Source organism: Monodon monoceros, unplaced genomic scaffold (assembly GCF_005190385.1).
Source record: "Monodon monoceros isolate NGI ecotype Baffin Bay Population unplaced genomic scaffold, NGI_Narwhal_1 Super_Scaffold_5, whole genome shotgun sequence".
Lineage (NCBI taxonomy): Eukaryota > Metazoa > Chordata > Mammalia > Artiodactyla > Monodontidae > Monodon > Monodon monoceros.
Genome location: NW_021703782.1, coordinates 29,927,945 through 29,953,488, shown reverse-complemented (window position 1 = coordinate 29,953,488; position 25,544 = coordinate 29,927,945). Strand labels below are relative to the sequence as shown.

The 25,544-nt window shown below is 47.2% G+C and overlaps 1 protein-coding gene across 2 annotated transcripts in view; it reads right to left on the bottom strand.

Moving 5' to 3' along the window:
• Positions 1 to 24,143, bottom strand: part of GOLM1 (golgi membrane protein 1) — a 59,868-nt gene extending 35,725 nt beyond the window's left edge. For both annotated transcript variants that reach the window (XM_029201712.1, XM_029201713.1), the window contains exons 1-3: positions 24,012 to 24,143; positions 13,573 to 13,722; positions 11,628 to 11,807 (exon numbers count right to left, since the gene is read on the bottom strand). In XM_029201712.1, the coding sequence (XP_029057545.1) occupies positions 11,628 to 11,807; positions 13,573 to 13,701 (309 nt within the window). In that variant the 5' untranslated portion in view covers positions 13,702 to 13,722; positions 24,012 to 24,143. The remainder of the gene's footprint in view (positions 1 to 11,627; positions 11,808 to 13,572; positions 13,723 to 24,011) is intronic.
• Between the last annotated feature and the right edge of the window lie 1,401 nt (positions 24,144 to 25,544).

The window sequence follows — 25,544 nt, the reverse complement described above, 5'->3', positions numbered from 1 at the left end:
AGGACAGGAGGGAAGAGGAGAGGAGAGGAAGAGGAGGGGAGGAGAGCGGAGAGGAGGGGAGAGGAGGGGAGAGGAGGGGAGAGGAGAGAAGGAGGAGGGGCGGAGGGGAGGGGTGGGAGCAAACTGAGACTGCCCTCACTGAGAACCTGGGGTAACTGTCTCCCATGTCACAGGCCGCCCAGCCTCTAGCCCACCATGACCTGGGTCACAGAGAACTGCCAGGAGGACCCAAACAGGGCAGGCAGCAGGAACCCCAGATGGTTCTTCGCTGCCGGTCTAGCAGCTGGCTCTCAGGCGGAACGGCGTCCTTCTCAGTGCGCAGACCCTGATGGTCTGTCATAAGCTGCCAGGGGACTTGAAGCCCTTCCCCCGGAGCAGCCCACTTGGGGTGCCCCTCCTCAGCACCACGCCCCAGCCCTCACCAGGACAGGCACAACTGGAAAGCTGCCCACACAGGGGCTGGAGCTGGAAAATCTTCCCCGTGCTTTCAGCGGGAGAAAAGCACTGATGGCGGCACGTACAGCCTCAGCAATCCAATCGCTCCCTGGCTGCCCTTAACCGGCCTGGAAGCGCCCCTGCCGCCAGCAGCGTGGGGTCCAGCCTCCTCCCGACCCACCCGCACAGGCCGCAGGAGGAGCTGGGCTCAGCCCCTTCCGTGGGCTCCGGCTTTCCTGTTCCCAAATGGGAATCCCAACAACTCGCCCTCCCCTGTGGGAGAGGCCACAGTTTGGGAAGTTCTAACTTTCCACGAGCAGGGTGTACACAGACACTTGGGGACTAAAGAGAAAACTGAACTAAGTGCATGGATCCAGGGCTGCAGCCAGCGCTCCTAACACATCCCACACTGTTTTAAACAAGAAACAGCGGATCTCAGTCATCAGCACCAAAGGGAAATACGTGCAAAGGCAGCTGGTCAAAGACCCTTTTTGTATTTCACATCAAACGCCGTCCTGCAGTGCTGGGTTAGAAGAACAGAGGGTTGGGGAAGTGTGAGGAGGGGAGAACCAGACAAAAGCCACCTGGGGGCGCCCCTCGCTCCCGAGGAGCACGGAGATGCTGATGGAAAGGCTCTTCCCTGTAGGAAGAAGCCGAGCAGAGAGCGAGCACCTTTGCAGGGCTTGTTTCCCACACAGGAGAGCAGAGCACAGAAAACACATGCCCGCCTGCTCAACCGAGACGGTCAGGGGCAATTCACAGACGGGAAGGCAAGATACCGCCCTCCCCATGGAGCTAACCCAGGACGTACTGTGACATCGCATTGGGTCTTGAACCAAGTAAGCTTCTCCCTTAGTTTCTCCTGACGTCCAGCACCAACCACAACAGACCCCAGGTGCCTTCCCTGCAAAGCAGGGACGGCACAGAAAATGTGTTTTGCGGTTTCTCCTAACAAACACTCTTTTTTCTTTTTAATGGTGGGGGGTAAATTACTTGAGTATAATCACAAAGCTGTCTTTGAAGGCTACGTTCAAGCAGCAAACTAAGAGTATTTACCTGAAAACACTGAGTCTTCCGAAACACTTTTTCTCAGGAAACAGATTTTTGGTGGATTGCTTTCACCTGCTTCCCCTTTCTGCCTCTATACAGACCTGTCCCTCACCTCTCCCCATGCCACCTGCCACCCAGGCCTGTCCACTCTTCCTCCTGGCCGTCTCTCGAACATGCTCACTTTACAGAATTCATTCCACTCCTACCTCAATTCAGCTCAGCAACATGTTTGCATCAGATATTTCAAGAGATGCCTCAGTGGTCTGCCTCCTCTCTGCCCAGCTCCCTACCCTAAGCACGCTCCCCAGGGGCCTGGGCCTGCCTTTAAACCCCCAGGTCTGATCTGACAGCCTTGATCTACAGCTTGAACCCTGCGATGGTTCCCCTGTCCTCGAACTCAAGTCCAAACCCCCTAGTGACTTAAAAAAGATCCTCTTCTTAGGACCCCTGCACCCCTCTCTACTCTGCGTCCAACCCCACTCTCTCTACGCCCAGCCACCAGGTGCTGTCCCTGCACCCGGGGAGGGACACATTCACCTGTCGCTTCCAGGTGACACCTGAGACGGCTCTCCTCACACAGTGACTCACACAGCATGCAGACACCCCGCTCCACCTGCCTGGTGGAAGATGCACTAGGCGTCTGAAGCATGTAGCTCTTACTTACTGTGCCCTCCTGAACGGCAAAGGCTAACGCACGTTTTTCAGATTAGTTCCCAGCAGGATTTAGATTCAGATCAGAGGTGTTCACTTGCGACTGGAATGCTGAACAGGGTGAGGGCGCTGGAGGTGCAGAATGCAGCAAGGCATGGGGACCCTGGCTCTGAGCTAGAGGGGCAGCAGCGGCCTCCCGTCCAGCTCTAGGTCGGGCACAGGGAGCAAGCCTTTGGGGCCAGTCCCGCCTGGTGCCCCAGGAGCTGTCCCTGGCCCGGGGCTGCTCCTCCAGACCTTCCCACCTTTCTATAGTCACCTGCTTCCCTGTACTAAATCCTTTCTGCTTAAAAATTGACGCCGATAGACCCATTAACTCATCTTTCTGCTGCATTCGACGGGAAGTGCACAGACAAAGGGCCCGGCCTGGTCCACCACAGGGTTCAAGGCCAGCACCTGGCAGAATAAATACTGAACAGATGGATAGAAATGGACGTGGAGAACTAATGGGAATAAAAACAGAAAAGCTATTTTAGAATCCTTGATTCTTCAGTCAACCACAGGAGTAAAAGGTGATAAAAATCAAAAAAACTACTTTTATCTGCACAAGTCCACTCTGATTCCCTAAGAAAACCCACTGTCTGGAAGAAAATCATCATTGTTCCCAGCTACGGAAGAAAGGCTGGCCCAGAAAGAAGAAACTGGAACACTCAGAACTGTGTCCTGCTGTTTGAAAATTCAGTGTGGTGAGGCCAAACGGATGGAAAGAACCAGCAGCCCGGGCCCAGCCCTGCCCCCGCCGGCCACTCTGCAGGCCCCCCGAGCCGGGTTACCTCTCAGGGGGTCAGTCCTTGCCTCCATCTCAGAGGTGACAGTGCCTGTCTCCCAGGCTGGCACGTTGAGAAATCACATGTGTTCACACGCGTGGAAGCATTTTGGGAACTCTAAAGCGGGACAAAAGGCCAGACTTCTTAACCCTCGTCGTTTCCTCTTCAAGAGGCAGAATCTTACAGAGGAAGTCACTCATAGAAACCAACGCTGCTGCGACCGAGGGAAGCAGCCCCAGCCCAGGTCCAAACACCACACAAGAACCAGGAGGCACACACCTGGGGTTCTCCTGGCCCCAACACCCACCCCCCACACTACCCGTCACTCACAACAGGAAAGCCCCAGAAACGCAGGATATTTTCCCACCACACACTTCAAATAACGCCTTCCAGAGCCCCTTCGTGCCCTGCGTCACCGTGCGAGAGAGGACAAACCGGCAGCTGTGACAGGCCACCTCGATGGGGGCGCAGGTCACGCAGGTGGGTGACAGCGGGGGGCCGAGGCAAGTGGAATGCGGACCCGTCCTCCCTCCACCTTCCCAGCTGCCTCTTCTATTTAAGATTTCCTCTTCCTGGACACAAAACAGTTAACGTGTCGCCAGCGTCCCCTCTTCCACCCTTCCGCTTCACCATCTTCTTTTAGGTCAGGAACCACACAGGAACCGTATTTCCACCACAAATGAAATGTTACTCAAACGATTTTCTTTGCACTACTCAGTGTTAATTTACATATTTTAACAAATAACTGAAAAGACTCAATATGCCATAGCAGACAAATGGCTGCAAGAAACCGTCCCAGAAAGAACGTCCCAAACAAAACTATGGCAAACGAAGCTATTTCTGACTCCCACTTCCGGCAAGTGAGAATGAACACAACAGCAGGACGTTCAGCCTGCCCTGGACAAAGTGCTACTCGGTAATTCAGGGTCTCCCAGACTTCTCCCCCAACCATCTCAGATATTAGGTAATCAGTCCCTCAAATGCCTTTAGGGCCACCACGTGGCTACAGGGCAGCAACTAAGTCTGGAGGCTACCCAAGATCTTGGTAAGCCTTCAGACCTACAAACATTAACTGGCATTCTGCCAAGAGGAAAAGAATGAATTCGACCATTCTGTGCCATCCTCAGGAGTCCACGCAGACCTGTACAAGAGACCCTCCATTAGCTTTTGCCAAAACTAACTACAACCTGGGGCTCTGATTCCACTGAGGACCCTTAAAAACCTGTTTTATAGGTATACACCTATACACACGTACAAAGAAAATAGTATTTCACTGGGTGCTTATGTGAGGATTATTTGTACCCACACAAATGTGGTGGTTTAAAAATATCCCCTCAAGGGGCTTCCCTGGTGGCGCAGTGGTCGAGAGTCCGCCTGCCAATGCAGGGGACACGGGTTCGTGCCCCAGTCTGGGAAGATCCCACATGCCACGGAGAGGCTGGGCCCGTGAGCCATGGCCACTGAGCCTGCGCGTCCGGACCCTGTGCTCCACAACAGGAGAGGTCACAACAGTGAGAGGCCCGCGTACCGCAAAAAAAAAAAAAAAAAAAATCCCCTCAAGTTCTTGACACTGCTCCCCAAAATGGAGTCTAATTCCCGCTCCTTTCATCTGGTCTGGCCTTAGTGACCTGCTTCTAACTAATGCACAGGAAGTGACCCTGCAGACTTCTGAGGCTCAGCCAGCGAAAGGTGTACAGGGTTGAATACTGTAGCCCCAAATTCACGTCCACCCAGAACCTGCGAATGAACCTGTTCACAACCTCATTTAGAAACAGGGTCTGTGCAGATGTAAGCTGTAGTGAAGTCAGGGGGGTGGGCTCCGAATCAGTATGACTAAAGAGAAGAGGTGAAGGTACAGAGACACAGAGGGAAGATAGAGGCAGAGACTGGAGTGAGGCACCTGCAGGTCAAGGAATGTCAGAAACCACCAGCAAACACCAGAATCTACTACAAGAGCCAAGGAAGGGTCCTCCCCTAGAGGCTTTGAGGCAGCATGGCCCTGCTGACACCCTGATTTTGGACTTGCTGCCTCCAGAACCATGAGACAACAAACTTCCGTTTTAAGCCATCCACTTTGTGGCATTTGTCCTGGCAGCCCTGGGAAACTCCTGAATTGCTTGCTCCCTCTCCGTTTGTTGGTATCGTCGCCCTGGGAACCCAGCCTCCATGCTTCGAGGAAGCCGCCAGCCACATGGAAAAGCCACGTGTAGGGTCCCTGACTGCCAGACACACGAGTGAGGAACCCTCAGACAACTCCACCCCGAGCCTTCAAAGCACCCCAGGGACTTCCCTGGTGGCGCAGTGGATAAGACTACGGGCTCCCAATGCAGGGGGCCCGGGTTCAATCCCTGGTCACGGAGCTAGATCCCACATGCATGTCGCAACTAAGAGATTGCATGCCACAACTAAGGACCCGCCTTCCACAACTAAGACCCGATGCAACCAAATAAATAAATAAATATTAAAAAAAAAAAAAAAGGCACCCCAGAATGTGGAGCGTGGAGTAGAGACAAGTTGTTCCCTCTGGGCCCTCCCAAAGTGCAGATTATGAGCAAAATAAACGTCTGTCATGGTTTTAAACCACTGTGTTTGGGGGCAGTTTGTTATCCAATAATAAATAACAGGACAACACATGTATAATCCTGTTCACCTGACTCAAACGCAGATCTTCACATTCAAAACGTGGTCCCCATGCCAATTAGATGCCAAGGCAGTCTACAAACGCTCCCTTCAGCAAACATTTATGAAGAATCCTCTTATCTGGAATTATACCCTTGCCTTCCTACCTAATGGGGGGTCACCTCAATACGCCTAAGATAACAATGCAGAATAAGCCAAGAGTTTCTGGGTCTTTTTAAATGACGTGTGGAAACTAGGTGTGTTCAAACACGTTTATCACTTAAAGAACCCACTTTATCTACAATCTTCATGGCACACTACATTTAAAAAGCTTGAATGCAACCATAATTTATAAAAGCTTGAGTGTAATGTGTATTTTTTAAAAGGGGGTGGAAGGTTCCCAGTGGTTAATCTCTGAATGATGGAATTACAGGTGATTTTGATTTTCTTTTTATATTTTCAAAATTGTCTACAACAACATTTTGATAATTAAGAAAAAGACAACTTTTTGACATTTACTTAAGCCTGACTCATACACAATCATTTTTTGTTTTAAAACAAAGCTGAATATCCCTACTTATATATAACTCAGGAAATGAGCTTCCACCCAGTTAACCTGCATAATAGCATTTATGCAAACAGTCTCAACCACACCTATTTATGCAACAGACAGGAATGCAGAAAAGAAAGAACATGAAAATGACAGTTCCATCTCCAAGAACCATCTGAAGTCTCATTTGAAGTGTTTCCCATCAAGCGATCAGTCTGTGAGATCTGGTTCAAATTATCCAGACAGAGAACCTGACTGGTCAGCCGCTGCCCTAGCAATGGGTGCACTTCACTGTACCAGGCTTCTCCCTGCACCCAATGGGCTGTGGCTGGTGAAAAAGGAACAGGCCAGGAAGGTGCCGAAAGAAAAAGACAACAACAGCAGGACCACATTTGGTGAGCAAGGCGGAAAGAGCTAATAAAAATGTAATAATATATATGTACAACTTCTGCTCCAGCAATTCAACTTTTTTTTTCTTTTTTTTTTTTGGCGGTACGCGGGCCTCTCACTGTTGTGGCCTCTCCCGTTGCGGAGCACAGGCTCCGGATGCGCAGGCTCAGTGGCCATGGCTCACGGGCCCAGCCGCTCCGCGGCATGTGGGATCTTCCCGGACCAGGGCACGAACCCGTGTGCCCTGCATCGGCAGGCGGACTCTCAACCACTGCGCCACCAGGGAAGCCCGACTTCATTCTTTTTTACGGCCGAATAGTATTCCACTGTATGTATACGTCACATCTTCATTATCCATTCATCTACTGATGGGCACTTAGGTTGCTTCCATATCTTGACTATTGTGGATAATGCTGCAATGAACACAGGGGTGCATATATCTTTTCAAATCAGTGTTTTTGTTTTCTTAGGATAAACACCCAGCAGTGGAACTGCTGGATCATATGGTAGTTCTATTTTTAATTTTTTTGAGGAACCTCCATACTGTTCTCCATAGTGGCTGCACCAATTTACATTCCCACCAACAGTGCAAGAGGGTTCCCTTTTCTCCGCCTCCTTGCCAACACGTGTTATTTGTTGTCTTATTGATAACAGCCATTTTGACAGGTGTGAGGTGATAGCTCACTGTGATTCTGATTTCCATTTCCCTGATGCTTAGTGATGTTGAGCACCTTTTCATGTGCCTGTTGGCCATCTGTATGTCTTCCTTGAAAAAAAAAGTCTATTCAGATCCTCTGCCCTTTTTTACTCGGGTTCTTTGTTTTTTCTGATGTTGAGTTGTATGAGTTCTCTGCTTATTTTAGATACTAACACCTATCAGATACATAGTTTGCAAATATCTTTTCCCATTCATCTGGCAGCCTTTGGTCTTGTTGATAATTTCCTTTGCTGTGCAAAAGCTTTTTTAGTTTGAGACAGCCCCATTTGTTTAGTTTTACTTTTGATCTGTCTCTACTGTCCAAACCTGTGCTGTCCGATATGTGGCTATCTAATTTTAAATTAGTTAAAATTAAATAAAATTCAGTTCCTTAGTCCCACTAGCCACATTTTAGGTATTCAACAGCTACATGGGGCCAGCTGCTACCGTACCACAGAGCAAAAAAAGGGAACATTTCCACCGTCACAGGGAATTGTTAGACAGTGTTGACCCGAACGAGGCATAAATTTCATTACCACACTGTCCCTGATAGGTTCGGCTTTCAAGCTTCTACCCAGCCCCCAACTTGGGGACTTTTATGCCCATGCAGAGTAGCAATGCCAGCCTGAGGTAGGGATGCTGGTCAAGGTTTGGAACGCCCTAGGTCACATGAGATTTGCACCCATACGTGCCAGCAAGCCAGCTCCTCCCACAGCTGAGAATCACTATTAGTCCATCAGTAGGGTCTTTTAAAATTCTGAAAAAGAGCCTCATTCCAATTCAAAGCACGAGTGCTAACTTCCTAAGATTAAAAAAAATAGATAACACAGAGTCATGTACTGGGGGTGACAGACCAGCCCAACTTCTCTGGGGACTTCCCAGCCAGATTGAAACAATCAGGTTATTTTTTGCCTCAGAATTTGGAATTGGGGACAAAGGAGAGCTAGCGAATAACAGTAGTCTTTCGAAGCAAGGAGACAGAAAAGTGATCCCATCGCCCAGCTTTAACAACTATCAACTCAGGCCAACCTGGTTTCTTCTGTGGCCACACCCAGGCCCCCTGCATGATTTAGGTGATGGAGAGCTCTGGAGAGGCCCCCTGCGGCCCAGAGAATCGGGCTCTACACAGAGCAGAAGGAGGCCAGGGGCAGAGATGGAGGCCCCGCTGGTGGCCACTCAGGGTCTAGGTCACATCCTAGGTGACAGTCACTAACTCTCTTTGGACCTCAGATCCCTCCCTGTATGATGAGCACCAACTTCATGAGGCTACTGAGAGAGGAAGACAGGAGACAATTCCTGTGTAATGCTGAACGTAACCCTGGCTCGGCAAAGATTTGCAAAACACGCGCTCTGGTCGCTGGTGTGACAGCTGTTGTTGGTGCTCTTTGCACGGCTCAACTGCGCTGTTCGCGCTTGGCTCCAACAGACACCCCAGCACCTCCTTCATCTCTTCTGAAAGCCAGGACAATCTGTTTTCATGGTTTTAATTTAGAAGAAAAAAGAAGAGTCCATACCAAAAAAAAAAAAAAATAATAATATTATCACTCCAGATGCTGTGGTTTACTACTACCTCTACCCCTATGCCATCACCATTACTACCACGACGACTAGCTGTAATAATACTAGCTACCGCGTTTCGGGCTTCTGCTTCATGTCAGGCACTGTGATAAACCCTTCATAAATATTACACTGAATCATTGCAGCCACCCTGCAAAAGGGATTCTGTTGTTATTTCCACTTGGCGGCTGAGAAAACAGGTCCAGGGAACTTAACTGACTTGCCTGAAATCATACAGTTAAGGAAAACAAGGATTCGAACCCAGGGCTGCCTGGCCAGAAGCCCCATGCCATTCACCCTCACCCCAAACTACGGCAAAAATCCTCCTGGAGCTAAGAAACGAGCCCCCATCCCCACCCCCAAAATGAAAAGAACTTTGTATCACATCTCCTATAAAAGCTTAAAACTCCAAATGAAAGGACTCTCACCCTTTCCCAGCGGCTATTTGGCTGTCTCTCAAATGTGTACTTTACCTTCTATACTGGGGCTCCTCGACTTTCAATATCCACTGTTAGATGTTTACTGTGACTACAATAGCCTCCCTCCCCTTGGATGCTCAAACAGTTCTTGAACTTGGGGGTGGGGCGGGAGTGCTAAGATCCCGCATTATGTCCCCTTTTTAAAAAAGAAGCCGTAAAACTGAAGTGTTCAGAAGCGAGGTGTAACAGTCACCTGGTTTCTGGCTGGGAGATGTTCCCTCTCATTTCCTCCTATAGAGGCAGATGCTTTTAGGAAACAGTCGGTCAACCACATTTCAAAGAATTCCAAGTCTGAAGGCTTATCCCCACCAAAGCTTACACTCAATAAACCAGCATTTCTGTATCTAGGGCTTGCCTGTGGTGATGAAGCTTCATTGACTGTGTTACTATGAATTCGCTAGAACAAATGGCTCTGGGCAGCGCAGTCTCTGAGGACTCCGCCCATACGATACGGGAAGCCCGGCTGCCTACAACCTGTTTTACAGGACTCTGGAGCCCCTCGGCGTACCAAGGCCAAGGCCGAAGGTCCCATGAGCAGAAATTACCCTGCAGTCGCTCTTGCTTCTCCCCACCCCAAACAGGCACCAACACTTTGTGCAATGCACAAAAATATCCAGAAGCATGGAGGAGTATGAAAAGAGAGATTAGTCATTCCCAGAATTTTGGATTTCACGAGCCAGTAAAATTTCAGAGGCATTTGGGAGACTGATGAGGTTAAGAAAACAAGGACAGTTAAAAGCAATAACCAAACACCACATGCAGACACGAACAGCCCTTCTATCTTCTATCACTACCATTTCAAAAAAAAAAAAAAAGTTAAAAACAAAATGTAGAAGGCCAGAGAATCAGAGTATCAACAAAAGACAATTCTTCCTACAGAAAAAAAGAGTCAAATTTTCAGGTAATGACACAGATACACACAGGGGTGGAGAGGCAGGCAGACAGGTACACAAAACATCCTCCTTTTTCCTCCCTCCCTGCAGATGGGAAAACCTTGCTCTGGCTGGTCCCAGACCTTAGGACATACGGTCCTTCCCACCTTGCCCTGTCCAGCCCAGGCCCAATGGGGCAAGGCTGCTGGTCTCTGCTGGGTCCCCTTTCCCAACCCAACACTCCCCAGGTCCCATCACAGGCCTCCTTCCTAAACTGGGCAGAGGGCCAGAGTGCCAGAGACCTTCTCGGTACGTCCTGCAAATCCCAGATGGAGCTTCCGCCCACTCTATCCCTTGAGAATAAACTCTGCAGCCTCCCAAAGCGTGCTTCAGGAGGTTAAGCATGTGTACACACTGTGAGAAATGGCAAGGTCCCATTCTATTCAGTTAAAGGGGATTTCAGGAGCACAAATAGTGTCACCCACACATGAGAAAAAGGGAGACCTTTCCTATAGGGAAGCACTTTATTATAAAGTTACAGGGAGCACTTTCCTATAACAGCATTAAAACTGGAACAATTCCCAAGGAAGAAATACACATTTGTGACTATGAGAAAGTACTCCGCAAATTAAAAAAAAAAAGCACTTCTCACCTTTTAAACCAGTTACATAGGAAAAGTCTGAGGCCCTATCTAGAAATGATTCATTATCTGGTAACTAGTAGCACTTTACACAGATCTGGCTCTTACTAATCCGTGTGCCTCTCTCTGTGAAATGCTTGATTTATTGGAAGGAGGTCATATCCTGAGATCCATTATCTTGAATGTGGACTTGGTTTTAGTAGGAAATAGTCAAATCTTGCGAGGAAATAAATAGTCATGAGTTTGATGCACTTTAGAAAGGAAGATATTAGTGACTCACACCATTATACAATTTAACAAACAGGAAAGTGGGGTCACACAGTCCCAAGAAAACCAGAAAAAGCAAGACACATAAAGCTTAGATACGCTCACTAATGGGAAGCCCCTTTTTTAATCTGTGCAGGATCTGGTATTTTTTAAATTTAAAAACCAGCACTCTTGGGTTCCCTACTTTCTTTGTTAGTATATATTAGGAGGTCTACATCTCCTCTCACTGTGAGATACTCAAGGGCACAAATGCTATGCCTCTGTGAAATACAAGCATCCGGCACAGGCCTGGCACAGAGCAGGTACTTAATGCATACTTGTAGAAAGTAAGGAAAAAAGGTAACAGGAGGATGAACGTGCTGCTAGGACAGTTCTTTTGCATTTCTCCCATTTATCAGCACTGCAAAAGTTTTTCCAACAAACCCACCCAGGGCCTAATGGCGATATGAGGAGACATCCAAAGCTGGATCAAGAGTCTCATTCCACGTAACTACATCACATACACACACAGCGGCTTATCCTCCCACTGAGGAGAATTCGACAGGGTATAAATGGTACTTAGAACAGAATTAAGAGGAAAACCAAGCAGGTCTTGCCTTTTCATCCTGGTATAACTTGTTGACGCTCTCCATCTGAAAGTTGTGGCTGGACTGAATTTTGTCCAGCTGTTCCCGCTGCTTTTCCAGCTCCCCCTGGAACTCGTTCTTTTTCATCTCCACGGCCCCTCGCTCTGCTGCCGCCCTGCGGACCCTGCCTTCCAGCTCCACGATGCGCGTCTGCAAGGACATTGTATTTGTTATGATGATCTGCAATCATGATCACTGAAGTTACTACTATGACTCCCTGAAGGCTCAGATGATGGTTACCATTTTTTAGCAGTAAAGTATTTTTATTTTTTAGCCGTGCCTCGAAGCATGTGGGATCTTAGTTCCCCAACCAGGGATCGAACCCACACCCCATGCATTGGAAGCGAGAAGTCTTAACCACTGGACTGCCAGGGAAATCCCAGCAGTATTTTTAAATTAAGTATGTACTTTTTAGACATAACACTATTGAACACTTAACAGACTACCATATAGTGTAAATATAACTCGCTATGCACTGGGAAAACAAAAACTCACATGACTTGTTTTATTGTGCTATTGGCTTTATCGTGGCAGTCTGGAACTGAATTCGGGATATTGCCAAGGTCTTCCTGTACGTAAAATGGCTTATGCTTTACCTGGCGTGAGCTGGTGCTGAAATATTTAGTTCCTTTTCCTCGCTAACAGAGCATTTAAGCACTCTTTATAAGACACAATCTCTGAAAACAGATTCAGTTCTCTGCACACCAAGACCCCAACTGCCCAGAGAACAGGGGTCCAGCGGAAGCTCAGACAAAAGCACTGCGACCGTGGGGAGGTAAGCATGAGAGGAGGACAAAACACCCCTATGGGATGGATTTCCACAGCTAAGAACTCAAGCTCTGCCATCAGAAAGACTGGGTTGGCATCCCAGCTCCCCTCGTCCTTAACCTCTCCGAGCCTTAGTTTGCCCACCTGTGAAATGGGGAACATAAAATCCCAACCCGAGAGAGTCTGTGTACAAAAGAAGGCAATGTATGCAATATATCCTCAAAGAAAAATTATTCTGACGCTTGCTAAAATGATAAGGAAAACCTTACTCAAGGCTACTGCAACAGGGGTCATGACTATTGCAGTCGGGAGAGAAACTGTTCTCGACTCTGAGCACAGCAAGGACAGCAGAGGATTTATAGCCAACGAGCAGAGTGAGGGGGTCAGTGGGTGGAAAAGCACTAAGAGGGTGGGGAGATTCTTGCTAAACTGGCCTAACAGGAGTCTTGCTAAAGGCAGGCCCAGGGCTAGACATCAAAGATAAGGGATGAGGACCTTGCTCAGGTATCAGGGGTGGAGGGATGAGTTAAAGGGATTCTTTGCTAAGCCTGCGCTGGGCAGGCCAAAAACAGGATGGGGGACCAAGATAGAGGCCTAGTCACGAAGGGGGCTCCTCAGAGGCTGACTAAACTGCGGTCAACGAGAGTCTCTGTCACTGCTCAGCACTGCCTGACCCACGACGGGCAGCAATGAATGGGAAAGATAAAGTTATTATTATCAGTAAATGATGCTGATAAAGATTGGTACCTCTAAAAACATATTTCTCAGGCCCGTTCTCCACGTGCATTACCAACACCACTCTTAGATTCTGACTGTGGACTGGAGGACCAGAACGGGCTGTGGGCAGGGTACTTAACGTAAGTTGTCTTCCCAGAACCAGCCCAAAAGGCTTGACTGAAAATTGTTAACTCACAGGAAAAGCAGAGGCATGTCCCGGCAGCAATCCTAAGAAGTCACAAGGGGGCCCTCTCCCACCCAAGAGCAGAGCTGGCGTGCCGTCAGGCCGGGGGCTGGGTGGGGGGACATGCAGAGCCCCGCAGCGAGCATTACAGCATGCAACACCTTAGGTGGTGATAAACAGCAAACCCCTTGGACCCCACCGCCCAGCAGCTTTAAATACTCTGTGACATCCACACAAACAGAACACCTGGAGATCCACGCTCCGGGAGCTCGCAATCCAGTAGTTGAAGCCCAGGACAATGATACAGGCCACCAGGGCAGCCAGCACGAGGGGCGGCGACTTCATGCTCCGACGCCCGTTTCCCAATCCCATCATCTCACAGACCAGGCTGAGAATCTGCCAAATAAAAGCAAACACACAGGCCTCAGTACCAGTATTACCATGCCCCAGGCACGCCAGATGCGTCACCACAACCAACACGAAGGTGTCCTGCCCCGAAACACGGGCTGGCGGCCTCTTCTCCTTGAAATGCAAAGCTGTCGGTGGAGAAGACCGTGTAAGTAGCCCACCCAGAGCCAGTGGTGTGTGCCCTGGGCAGTGCGGCCAGACCCCTGGCACAGGCTTGTGGGAGCAAGCACCGTCCTAGAAACCCATCACACACGGGCTCAACACCTCGGGCAGGTAACAATTTCTCTTACACTTCCGTTTTCTTGTCTATAATTATAGTTCCTACCTCCCAGTACAATCTGAGAAATCATCATCTCTTTAAACAGCAATAGCAAATAATAGTGCTTCTACATCACACTAGAAAGACTCCATTTCTCATTATTCCCCAAAGCCTTTTTGATCTGATTCCTAACCAGGGAGGGTTTTTTACCCTGTGACAGAATTGCCAAAGATACCCAGTTAAAGTGTTTCCTGAGCAAAGCCGGAAAGCCTTCTAGAGGTGTGTGAAGCCAGGACCGGAGGTGCCCTGCCTGCAGCAGGAACAGGCATTTATGCTCTGCTTCCTTTGAACACTGTTCTCTCTCCCTTTGAAGCCGTATCTGTGCAGCACAGCCGAGTTAGGAGAAGACTTCAAGGGCTGCAGGGAGCATGGAGCCTCTTAAAAGGAATACAAATACAGCTGAGAAGAAAGGAGCTATGTTTCACTCACGGGCTTCAACCCCAAGCCAGGTCTGGCTGGATCCTGGCCCTGGTCAGCAAGGACAAGGGAAACTGACTTTTCCAAACGGCTTTCACTGAGCCAGATCAAAGGTCCTTATCAGAGGGAAGGCAGCACACACAATAAACAGTGTCCCTCAGAACAGATATGCTTTAATGCCAGGTGTGGCCAGCAATGGAGGAAGAGGAAAAGGAGGTGAGGGAGGAGGGGGAAGGGAGACTACCAGGGACTCGGCTTTGAGGTGAAGTTCCTGCAGGTGAGAACACAGAAGAGCTGACAAAGCTGGCTCTCCCCCATGGTACCTGGAGCTAAGTGTGTCCCTGGGAGACATCCTCTCTCTCTCTGAATGAGCAATCTAGTTGAATCACCTAAAACAAAGCACCCCCAGAATTCCCATGAATTGAGGGCTGAGTCCAGCCTCCACTGGCTGATGGCTTCTTCACCAGCTTCTGGTCTCTCGGGACAAAAGAGGGAAAAAAGTTTTAAATTCAACTGACAGTTGATATCAGCAAACATTGTACATACTAACAGAGACTAATGCTCAGAAATACTAAAGTTCTAGGAAATTTTATAGATCTGCTAAAAATGTCTCTACTGCCTCATCCTGTTTGATTTTGATCACAAATTTTTTTTTTTTTTTTTTACTCATTAACTTTTTAAAATATAAGAAGACAAATAAAATTGGGGAGAAAAATCACACGAAGTGTAAAATTAAAAGTCCTCCTCTTCCCACTCCACTGGCTGTATCCTTCGATTCCAGCTGCTCTTAACCCTCAGAGAGCATCAGAATCGCCTGGGACGCTTCTTAAATTACAAACAACTGGGCCCACTCCTCCTTTCTCTGTAAAATTTTTTGCCTATAATTTTTGGTTGTTGGTGGTGTTTTTAAAATAACCTAATCTTATCACTCTTTTCTTTTACTGCTTCTAGATTTTGCTTATGATTAGAAAGACATTTCCTACTCTAAGTTTATATATACATTTACCCATATCTCCTCTCAACATATCTATGTTTTCATATTTATATGTAAATGTTTCATCCACTTGGAATTCCTTTTTGACGTAAGGAGTAAGGAAATACAAAGAAAACAACTCTTTTTTATTTTTTGTAATGGCTGGCCAGTTCCTTGGGCATCCTTTATGGAATAAACTATTTTTACTTAGTTATTTGAAAGGCCATCTTTGTCATATGCTTAATTCCCTAAAAATAAACTTTTAGATGGGACACTCGACCTTTTGTTATTCCTGCAGATGTAAGTCAGGGTGGGTATACTTTAGCTCTGAAAACAATATAACTCAGCTCTCACTCCAAGGACGTGTACAAATGATCATTTAACATTCTCCTTCCTTTAGCCAGTCAGTAAAAAAATTTAATTTTTTTTTTAACTACTAGGGGACAGGTGCTGTGCTAGCACCAGGAAGCTCAGGGCAGTGTTAAGAGAACAAACTCTGGAACCTGATGGCCAGAGTCGGATCCTGGTTCCACCTTTTCGGAGTCACAGGACCCATCTGTGCCTCACCGTCTTCCGCAGAGGGTTCAAGTGAGTAACAGATGAGTAAAGATATGAGAAGTGCTTAGAACCACAACTGGTACATAGTGTCAATTGCTCGATAAATGCTGACTATCATTATTAGAGATGGAAAGATGAATAACAAATCATTTCCAGATCTGGTCTTTTTCTTGTTTTATAAGAAAATGGTGATGAATGCTTTCCTTCCTCAATCGTTCTACTTTATAGGAACCAGCCACCTGCATTCTTCCCTTGACTCTGCTGTCAACTGAAGCAGCAGTAACTGTCATCTCCTGGGACTGACTCCGGATACCGCTGCAGCAGTAGACATCCCAGACCAGGACCACATTATGCAAAAGAGAGATGCCAGGAAGTTGAGTACAGTCTCAGAAGCCCGTCACTGTGACCCAGCACTTGGCCAGCCGGACGGTGTGCAGCCACCCAGAGAGATGGTTAGGAGAGTCCTGGACTTCCCAATGGACACAGGGCTGCCCAGGTAAGATGACCACAGCTGTGCCAAGAGGAAGGGAGGGCCTGCAACATGCCTCACCACGAACTTCCAGGACTGCAGGAACCCTGCTGCTGAAGACAAAGGGACAAACACAGGTGGTAAATGCCAAAGCCTGAGGAAGACTGAGGGCGGGAACTCAGAGCCAGAGTTTACAGCTGTCACACATTTCAAACGCCTTCCTCTCCTCCACCTTAGAATTTATGTAGACTGCAGGGTGATGGAAGTGGGTGGGAGACAGACTGTGTCAGACAGATTAATAGTTATAATTTAGGCTTCAGAATGTGTTTTGTCTCATATTTGATTACAGTCACCTGACATACTGAAAAAGATTAACCTAAATCAGCCGAACTCTGAAATTCCAGGTTTCCCTGGAATGAAAGAAAGTGGTGTGTGTCTGCACTAAAAGTTTCTTGGTAAGTTGAAAGAGTCATAAAAAAAAAAAAAACCCTGCAGATTCTTTCTACTGGCTTAATTTAAAAAATTCAATCTACTGGTTAAAATTACTGTTTGCTTGTAAGACAAAAATTTTTATAAGCAAACAGAGACCTCTAATTACTTTTTTCAGAAAAAGAAAAAGCATAAGAAAATGGGCAACTGGCCAAATGCATGAGCCCCTTGAACCTCCTAGTTAAATAATTTTTTCATTTCCTCATTTTCACATAGAGGTTTTAAATCATATAGGCAAATAGATGGGAGCAATCAAATCGGATTGGCTTGTTTGACCAATGTCATCACTGCAGAAACAACACACCTTCTCCAAACAGCAGGGGAGCCGCACCTTTATTCCTTTTCAGAAGAACTGGCTTCACCCGGATGGTGGAGGGCCGGAGGTGCCCTGCACGGAGTTCAGAAGTCACCATAGTGAAGCAAACAGACTGGAGGACGCCCCACTCAGCATTTTTTTGGAGGGTTTAGAGATATTCTACTCCATCCCAAGAATGTCTCCAAGGCAGGGGTTAGCATACCAAGGCCCACAGGCCATGGTGGCCCATTTTGTAAATAAGGGTTTGCTGAACACAGCCATGCCCAGCCCTTGAAGTACTGCCCACAGCTGATTTCTAGCTACAACGCAGAGCTGAAAAGTTGAGATGGGTTATTATGAAGGCTGAAACAGTTAAAGTATTTACTATCTTTCCCTTCTGGAAACTTTGCCAACTCCTGCTCTAAACCATTAGGGTTAAATGACAAGTCCATTGTATTCTCCTTAAATCGCTTTAAAAACTTATTAGGGGCTTCCCTGGTGGTGCAGTGGTTGAGAATCTGCCTGCTAATGCAGGGGACACGGGTTCGAGCCCTGGTCTGGGAGGATCCCACATGCCGCGGAACAACTAGGCCCGTGAGCCACAACTACTGAGCCCGTGCGTCTGGAGCCTGTGCTCCGCAATGAGAGGCCGCGATAGTGAGAGGCCCCCGCTTGCCACAACTAGACAAGGCCCTCGCGCAGAAACGAAGACCCAACACAGCAAAAATAAATAAATAAATTACTAAACTCCTACCCCCGACATCTTAAAATAAAAAAAAAACTTACTAGGAAGTGCACAGATTCTCCTCCTCTCGCTTTCCCAACCTCCAATTTTTCCACAATTCTAGAAGCTAACAGTTTAGAAAGAAAAACCTTTAATAGCATGGTAAATGTAGTTAATAATACTGTATTGTATATCTGAAAGTTGCTGAGAGTAGATCTTAAAAGTTCTCATCACAAGAAAAAAAAATTCGTAACTATGTGGTTACAGATGTTAACTAGCCTCATCATGGTGAGCATTTCACAATATATACAAATATTGAATCATTTTGTTGTATGCCTGAAACTAATGCTATATCAATTATACTCAATAAAATGTTTTAAAAAGAAAAACTAAAAATTAATGTGCATGTTTAGCGCTATGCAGTGAAAATACCAAAAACTGAAGTGAATGAGTGAAAATGAATGAGGAGAACCAAATTCCACTGTGCTTCTTCCAGCACTTGATTTTCTGAAGAAGGGCCACCTTCCCTACAGACACCAAGACTACACGTTGGCAGGCGTTCCCAAATTCCTCCTAGTCTACTTCAGGAGTTGGCAAACTTCAGCCTAATGGCCGAATCCTGCCAGCCACCTGTTTCTGTACGCTGCCTGAAAGCTCAGATTTTAAGTTTTTTAAGTGAAAAAAATCAGAATAATAATATTTCATGATATGAAAAGTACTGAAATATATGAAATTAAAACTTCAGTGTCCCTAAATGAAGTTTTATTGGGATACAACGATGCCCATTCATTTACGTATTGTCTATCGCTGTCAGGCTACAAGAAGTGAGTAGCTGTGACACAGCCCACAGGGCCTGCAGAACCTAAAATACCATCTGGCCCTTTACAGAAAAGGTTTGCTGTACCTTTAGACACCTGCTGTAGTTCACTGGTTCTCAAAGTGTGTTCTCTGGACCAGCAGCATCAGCATCATGTTGGAATGTTAGAAATTTAAATGTTCTGGCCCACCCCAGACCTACCAAGTCAGCGACTTGGGGTCTGTGTTTAAAAGCCCTCCACGTGATGCTGATGCAGGTCTAGGTTGAGAACCACTGTCCTCTCCAGAGCTCACTGGACAAGTCTGACAAGTGAATCTTGTTCTGGCTGCACTCATTTATTTTCAAAAAGCAGAAAGACATGTTGGAGGGGGTGTGTTGTTTATCTTTGGAGAAATACTTGTATTTCCCTACTGTTCAAAGGTTGAGTTTGAGTTTTTTCCTCCCAGCTCTTTCATGGCCTTTGGCCTTCCGTTTTACTCTACTATTTTCTCACACCTCCCATCTGCAGTTGCAAACATTGTCCCTAAACCTATCTACTACTGTGTGCCCTAGAGAAATAAGGTTTCTTTTTACCTCCCTAAGAGGTAAAGAGTAACCCCAAATGGACTCCATTTAAAGAAACTTCGTCGAGGGTCTTTTCTCCCTTTGGCCATCTCAAAGTCACTGTTCACCTGTGGATAAAGGTACCTCTTCTTTAATCAGAATGAAGTGATAACTAATTCCAGAGCAACACGGCTTCTACAGGACCTCCCTCACTGATACAGAAAACACAGAGGAAAGATAAGGAATCATCTATCTGCTACACAGATATAAATGACAGAGAGCATTTTGATGGGCTAGACCCTCCAGTTCTGACAGCACTGATATCAGAGAAATAGTTAAAAAAAATTTTTCTAAATCAATCATTAGTATATTAAAATTCTGTCCAAGAATTCACCAAGGCAATACTTTAAAAACTGGTAATAGCGAATGAGCCATCTTGAAGTTCCAGCCCAACTGGGCCTCAAAAGACTGCAGCCCAGTCAACCCACAGAATCAGGAGCAATAATAAAATGATGGTTTTAAGCTTGGAGATGATTTGTTACAGAGCAACGGATGATCAAAATACAAACTGTTACATGAAAAAAGTTACAAAATAGTAGTTATCATATCCTACTTTTGTTGAAAACATTTTAAAAATACACTCAATAAATCAATATATTTTTCTACCATAGAAAATGTATAGCAAATGTTTATAAGGAAGGATATATACAAGTTGTAGTAAGGGAGCAGAATGTATACAGGAATGAAGCTTTCATTTTTTTGCTTTATACCATTTTTTTTCCTCAATGAGCGTATCTTTAATACAAAAGCCAAACAGTAACAATAAAAAATTGAGATGTTAGGAAGATGTATAATGGTAACATTAGCAAGTTTTGAAGCTGTATTTGTAGCATTCCCAGATTAAATCACAGTATTTTACAGCTTCTTCTAAAACAAAACAATGACAACATATATATGTATTACGAAGTAGAGAAATACACTGAACTCACTCAAATACATTCCAAGGCTCCCTTCTGTGCTGGACCCCACCACCAGGGACACTAAGAAGACCCAGGTCCCTGTCTTGAGCCTGGGCAGGTAACTGAGAGGAGATGCAGGGCAGCGTGAGGACCCGTTTCTGACTTGCTGACGGGGCAGTTCCTCTTCTCCTCCCAACCTCCTGGGCTCGTCTGTAAAGGGATAACCTTGGAGTCTGTCTTCTAAGGCTGGTGTGAAAATTAAATGAGGGCATTTACTTGCCACCAAGTAAATACTTAACTGAAAGGAACTGCTGTGGTATTGAGAGTGTGGCTAAAGTGAGAGAACCAACTGTCTACCAGCAGGGTGCATGCATCCCAGAAGGTATAAAAGATGCTCCACCTGGCTGGGGAAAAAATCCTAAAAGTTACATTTATTTTCATCCAAAAAGTAGAATAGCAACTATGTTTTAGTAAGATAAATATTACATATAACAAGTTAAATATATTATGTATATACTAATTATTTTACACTATGTTACACCGTACTAATTATACTACCACGAAATACTAATAGTGCTAATAAAAGCAGGAACTGACTGACTGCAACCTCACAAAGACCCTCTGTCGAGGGTCACCTGTCACCAGCCCTCTGAGGTGCCTGAAGCACTCCTTTGACTTTGGCAAGCGCACAATGAGGTAGATGGACAAATTATAACTAAACTAAACCCCACAGAGGATACGAACAGCTTTAAGATTCCTACCGAAAGCACAAATTAAAGCTACACTAATAAACGCAAGCAGAGGTGAACACGAGCCCAAGGCTGGGAACACACTTCCCGCCCTGAGTCAGCTTCACCTGAGCCACATCACAAAGTAAAAACAACGATGATGTACTCAGATCTGACAAGAACCAGGCCAAAAATACTCAAAATTCAAGGAGTATATGAAAAAGGGTTTTACCTCCACTGTGATTAACAGTGAATCCATCCCTAAGTGTACACTGAATCTTGAGATACAAGAAAACGATGACAGCAGCACATGTATATAATTTATAATTAAGTAACAAACACACATAAGAGGAGTGCTAAAAATTGGTCTTAACTGAGATATAATTGACATATTACACTGTATTCGTTTTAGGTGTTAAAATTTTTTTACTAACAAGAATGAGCAAAAAAGCTTGGAAACCACAGCAAACTACAATATATATCACTATAATCATATTATATAGTATTTTTACATATATATTCTTCCTGTCAGGCACTAATTAATCTTCAAAACCTTAGTTAGAGGAAGTTCTATTAATGCAGCCTTGCAGGAAAATAAGATCAAAATGTTGTAAAAATCTGAGAAGGTATGCATTTTTTTTCCTGAAAATGGGGGAAATTTCTTTGTGAAGCAAAGTCGGCTCTCTGGGAATTTTGGAAATAATCCTTAAACTTCAAGCCAAGTCTCTCTTTCAATGTAATTTCATCAGTAACTTGAAAAAGTCTAGAAAAGAAAATAACCACAATCTAGGACCATCTTGGGGGAGCAAGTGAAATCACATTCACACTTTGTTAAGGTGAACGCCAAGAGCATATCAAGACCGTTCCTTTTACTCCTGTGAATTTTTAGAAAATAATTTTAACCAAGTTTTTTTTTAAACAAAAAAAAGTGCTTTTTTTTCTTATCCCAATTACAGATGTTATTTCCCAGGTCATTAAAAAAGAAATTAACCTTTTCCTAAGGCACCTTATTTTTTTCTAAAGAAAAATAAAAACAACAATAATACAACTGAATTAAAGCCCCAGGCACAGGGCCTCATCCCTGTTCCTGCCTCCCCCTCTCCCCGCCACCCCAAGTCTGTTTAGAAGCAGGGCTGGTCTTCAGGAACCACACTATCTTCAAGCTCCCTTTCACTAAACCGCCCGTGATGGGATCCTGCTCCCCACGCAGCACAGCTGGCTTGAAGCCACAGGCCACCTTCTAACTCTCTCCGGCAGAGGCAGTTTCCCCAGGCTCTGCCTGGCTATCCTTTGTGTTTCAGATGCAGAAAGCCAGCTTGCAACATTCACAGGATCTTCAGCACAGTAAGCAGTTCCCTCCCTGCTGGGAAGGTGGCCACATAAATGGACCGAAGGTAGCCCTGGGCCTAACATGGTCAACCATCCTCACTGCTGTTATCAGCCGCACCCCTCAAAAAAACTATATAAATGCAAAATCTTTTCATTCCCCCATCAATAACTGGACCTAGGGCCAGCAATTAGAAAGCAGACGGCATCCTTAGCTCCTAATGGCAACGTCCCCAAAATCTGACACCCCCCCCAGCATTCCTTCCTCTCATCGTTGGTCTTTTATTTTTGAGAAAAACCAAAAAAAAAAAAAAAAAGTGGTATCTTCACAGGAGAACAAAATACGTCTTGAAGAGTTAACCTGTTTTCTTTAAACACCCTATGAACTCAATGTTTTCACCACTGACCCCTTAAAACTTGAATTCTGACCTAAGAACAGCAAGCCTTAGCAAGTTACTGGTTTCTATTTACAAATAAAGTAAAACTATTCTTCACGATAGCATGAGCTTGGCTTAATCTTCTCTAACACAAGTAGACGGAGCTAGGGATGCCCTAGGAGACCCACAAGGACCAACAAGAGATTCCACTTCTCATGTCTCACGTTGCAAAAAATTCAGAAATACTAAAACTGCCAAATTTGAGTCAATCTCATGGCCATGAGTCAAACAGAGTCACTCTAGAGCTGTTAAATATTTAAGCAGGCTACTGGACATCTTACTCTGCTCCTAAGAATGTCCCTCAATATTTGCCTAATTTAGAGCAACTGGGCCTTGAAGACCACAAACCAGACAAAAGAAATCTCAAAACCGTGAAAGCCACACGAGTCTGGTTTTGCAAATTTGTAAGCGGGATATCTTAAGCACCACCATTACTTGCCGAATACAATGATTCTTAAATTCCGCTAAAAAGAACACTCATCAAAATAGCCATTTTGCCTGTTTTGTTTTACAAAAAAACAATCATTAAGAATACTAAATAGGGTGTGACATATAAAGAGTATGGAAACCCAGGAGACTATTTCTACAGCAGAACAAAAGTTCTGTGGATCCTCCACGCCGCCAAAGATGGGAAATACTGGTACAGGAGGGAACCCGGAGCATCCCCGAGAAGGGCTTCAGAGGAGCTCTGGCAGCTCGCAGACCGAGAACCCGGCGTCAAGCTCCCGGTCACCTGCCAGGACGCGACCGCTGCCAACTTGGGCACCGCGGCGGCCCGAGCGCGCGCGGGGCTGAGGGGGAAGAGATGAGCGGCGCGGCCAGCCCGCCCTCCCCGCGTGCCAATCACGCCCGCACGGCAGGCACTAGCGCGACTTTGGAGAACGCTCGCTTTTGACTTTGGATGCCGACGCGCGTGACACAGCTAAGAACAAAAAGAAAGGCCCCGCATCGCCCCAGACCGGCCTCCGCAGGGGAGCCCAGCCCGGGAGACGGAACCCGGCGGGTCAGGGCGGCCCCGGGAAGGAGGCTCCGGCGCGGGGAGGTGCGGGGCCGGCCCCGAGCCGACTCCGGTAAAAGGCTGAGGCCCGGGCACAAGCCGAGGGGTGTTTCCGGGACCCGGCGCGGGGTCTCTGGGCGCGGGCCCGGGGCCGAGGAGGGACAAGGAGAAGCAAGGCGGCCAGTGCGGCCGAAGGGCGCGCCGAGCACGCGCGCCGCCCACTCACCTCCTGCAGCGGCTCCGGTGGCCGCTCGGTGCTGCGAGGCCCGGCTCCCAGGCCGCCCGGGCCGCTCTCCCACCGCCGCCGGCCTCGCGCTCCCGCCCGCTCCGCGCCCCGCGCAGCCTCCAACGCCGCCGCGTCTCCGGCCTCAGCAGCTGCGAGTCCCCGCCCCCGGGCAGCGCCGGCGGCGCGGTGAGGAGGCGGCCTCGCGAGCGCGAGGAGGCGAGGCCGTGGCCGCGCCCGGACACCCGGCCCCACGGTGCGCGCGCCCTGGCCCGCGGCCGACCTGTGACTGGAGCCGGGAAGCCCCCGTCGCGCCCCTCCCCTCCGCCAGCAGCCCCTCCCCTCCCCACTGCGGCTCCCGGCGCGCCTTCTGGTCGCGGCTCAGAGAGCCGAGCAGAGCGGTCCAGAGGCTTTTGGAGGAGGCGCGTAAGGTGGGAAGCGGCGGCGGAGAGAAGGGGTCCGGCGAGACGGGGCCCGGGGAGACACGGGCCCGGAGAGACACGCCCCCCAGCACCCCCGCCTCCGCCCCGAGGGAATTTTCCGGAACCCAGAGCTGACCACACCCAGCGCCACACTCCTGGTCACACTCACGTCTCCTCAGTAGTCCTTTTTCTTCCACCAGCCCTTCGCAGTTGGTCCTAATCTCCCCACAGCTGTTATCTCTCACCGCTAATTTGTCGGGTTGCGACCCTGGGACGGCGTGCAACAGAAAATGAAGATTCCTGGGCGTTGCGCAAGGGGGATCCTCTAGGACTTTCTAAGGATGGGGCTTGGGAATTTGAATTTTAAACAGCGCCCAGGTGGCCTTCGGGCACATGGAAGTTTGAGATGAGCCACACCTGCCTGAGAAGATGCCACAAAACTAGCGACCTATAGGATAACCATACTAGGAAATTGTAAAGCAGTGGTTCTTAACCGTGACGGCATTGACCAGACATTGGAATTCTCTGGGAGCTTTTAGAGTATTCAGAGACCACGGTCCCACCTCTGGAGTTCTGAGCCCGAACATTGGTATTTTTGTTTTAAAGCTTCCCAGATAGTTGTAACATGTGGCCAGGATTGAGAACAGTTTTCCTAGAACCATCTCTTTTTGAACCTACCTGGCTCTAGTGTCTGGGGAAAGAGTCCCTTGGCCCACCCCTCCCAAACCCCAACACCAAAAAACAAGCAGATACACACGCAAACTCCTGAGGGAACGCTCACAGCCAAAACTGTTTTCAACCAGAACAGACTCCCCTTCAAACAGGTGACCAAGATGTCTTACTACCACCTGAGCATGGATCTCGTTAACTGCAGGAAAAGTATCTTCATGAGCTGACAATAATGACCCCTTTAGAGTGATATTCGAGTATATTCCAAAATGATGTTTTCATTACCCATTGTTAGACTGCCACCTGGTCAGACTAAGTGTTCAAAAGCTGAGCGTGTGTTGGCTGTCAGCCCTGGCTTTTCCATAGACCTGACTTGTATCCCTTGGCTCTGACCTTCTCCCCACCTTCAGGCACGGTAACTTCCCTTATTGCTCCTTTTGGCTCT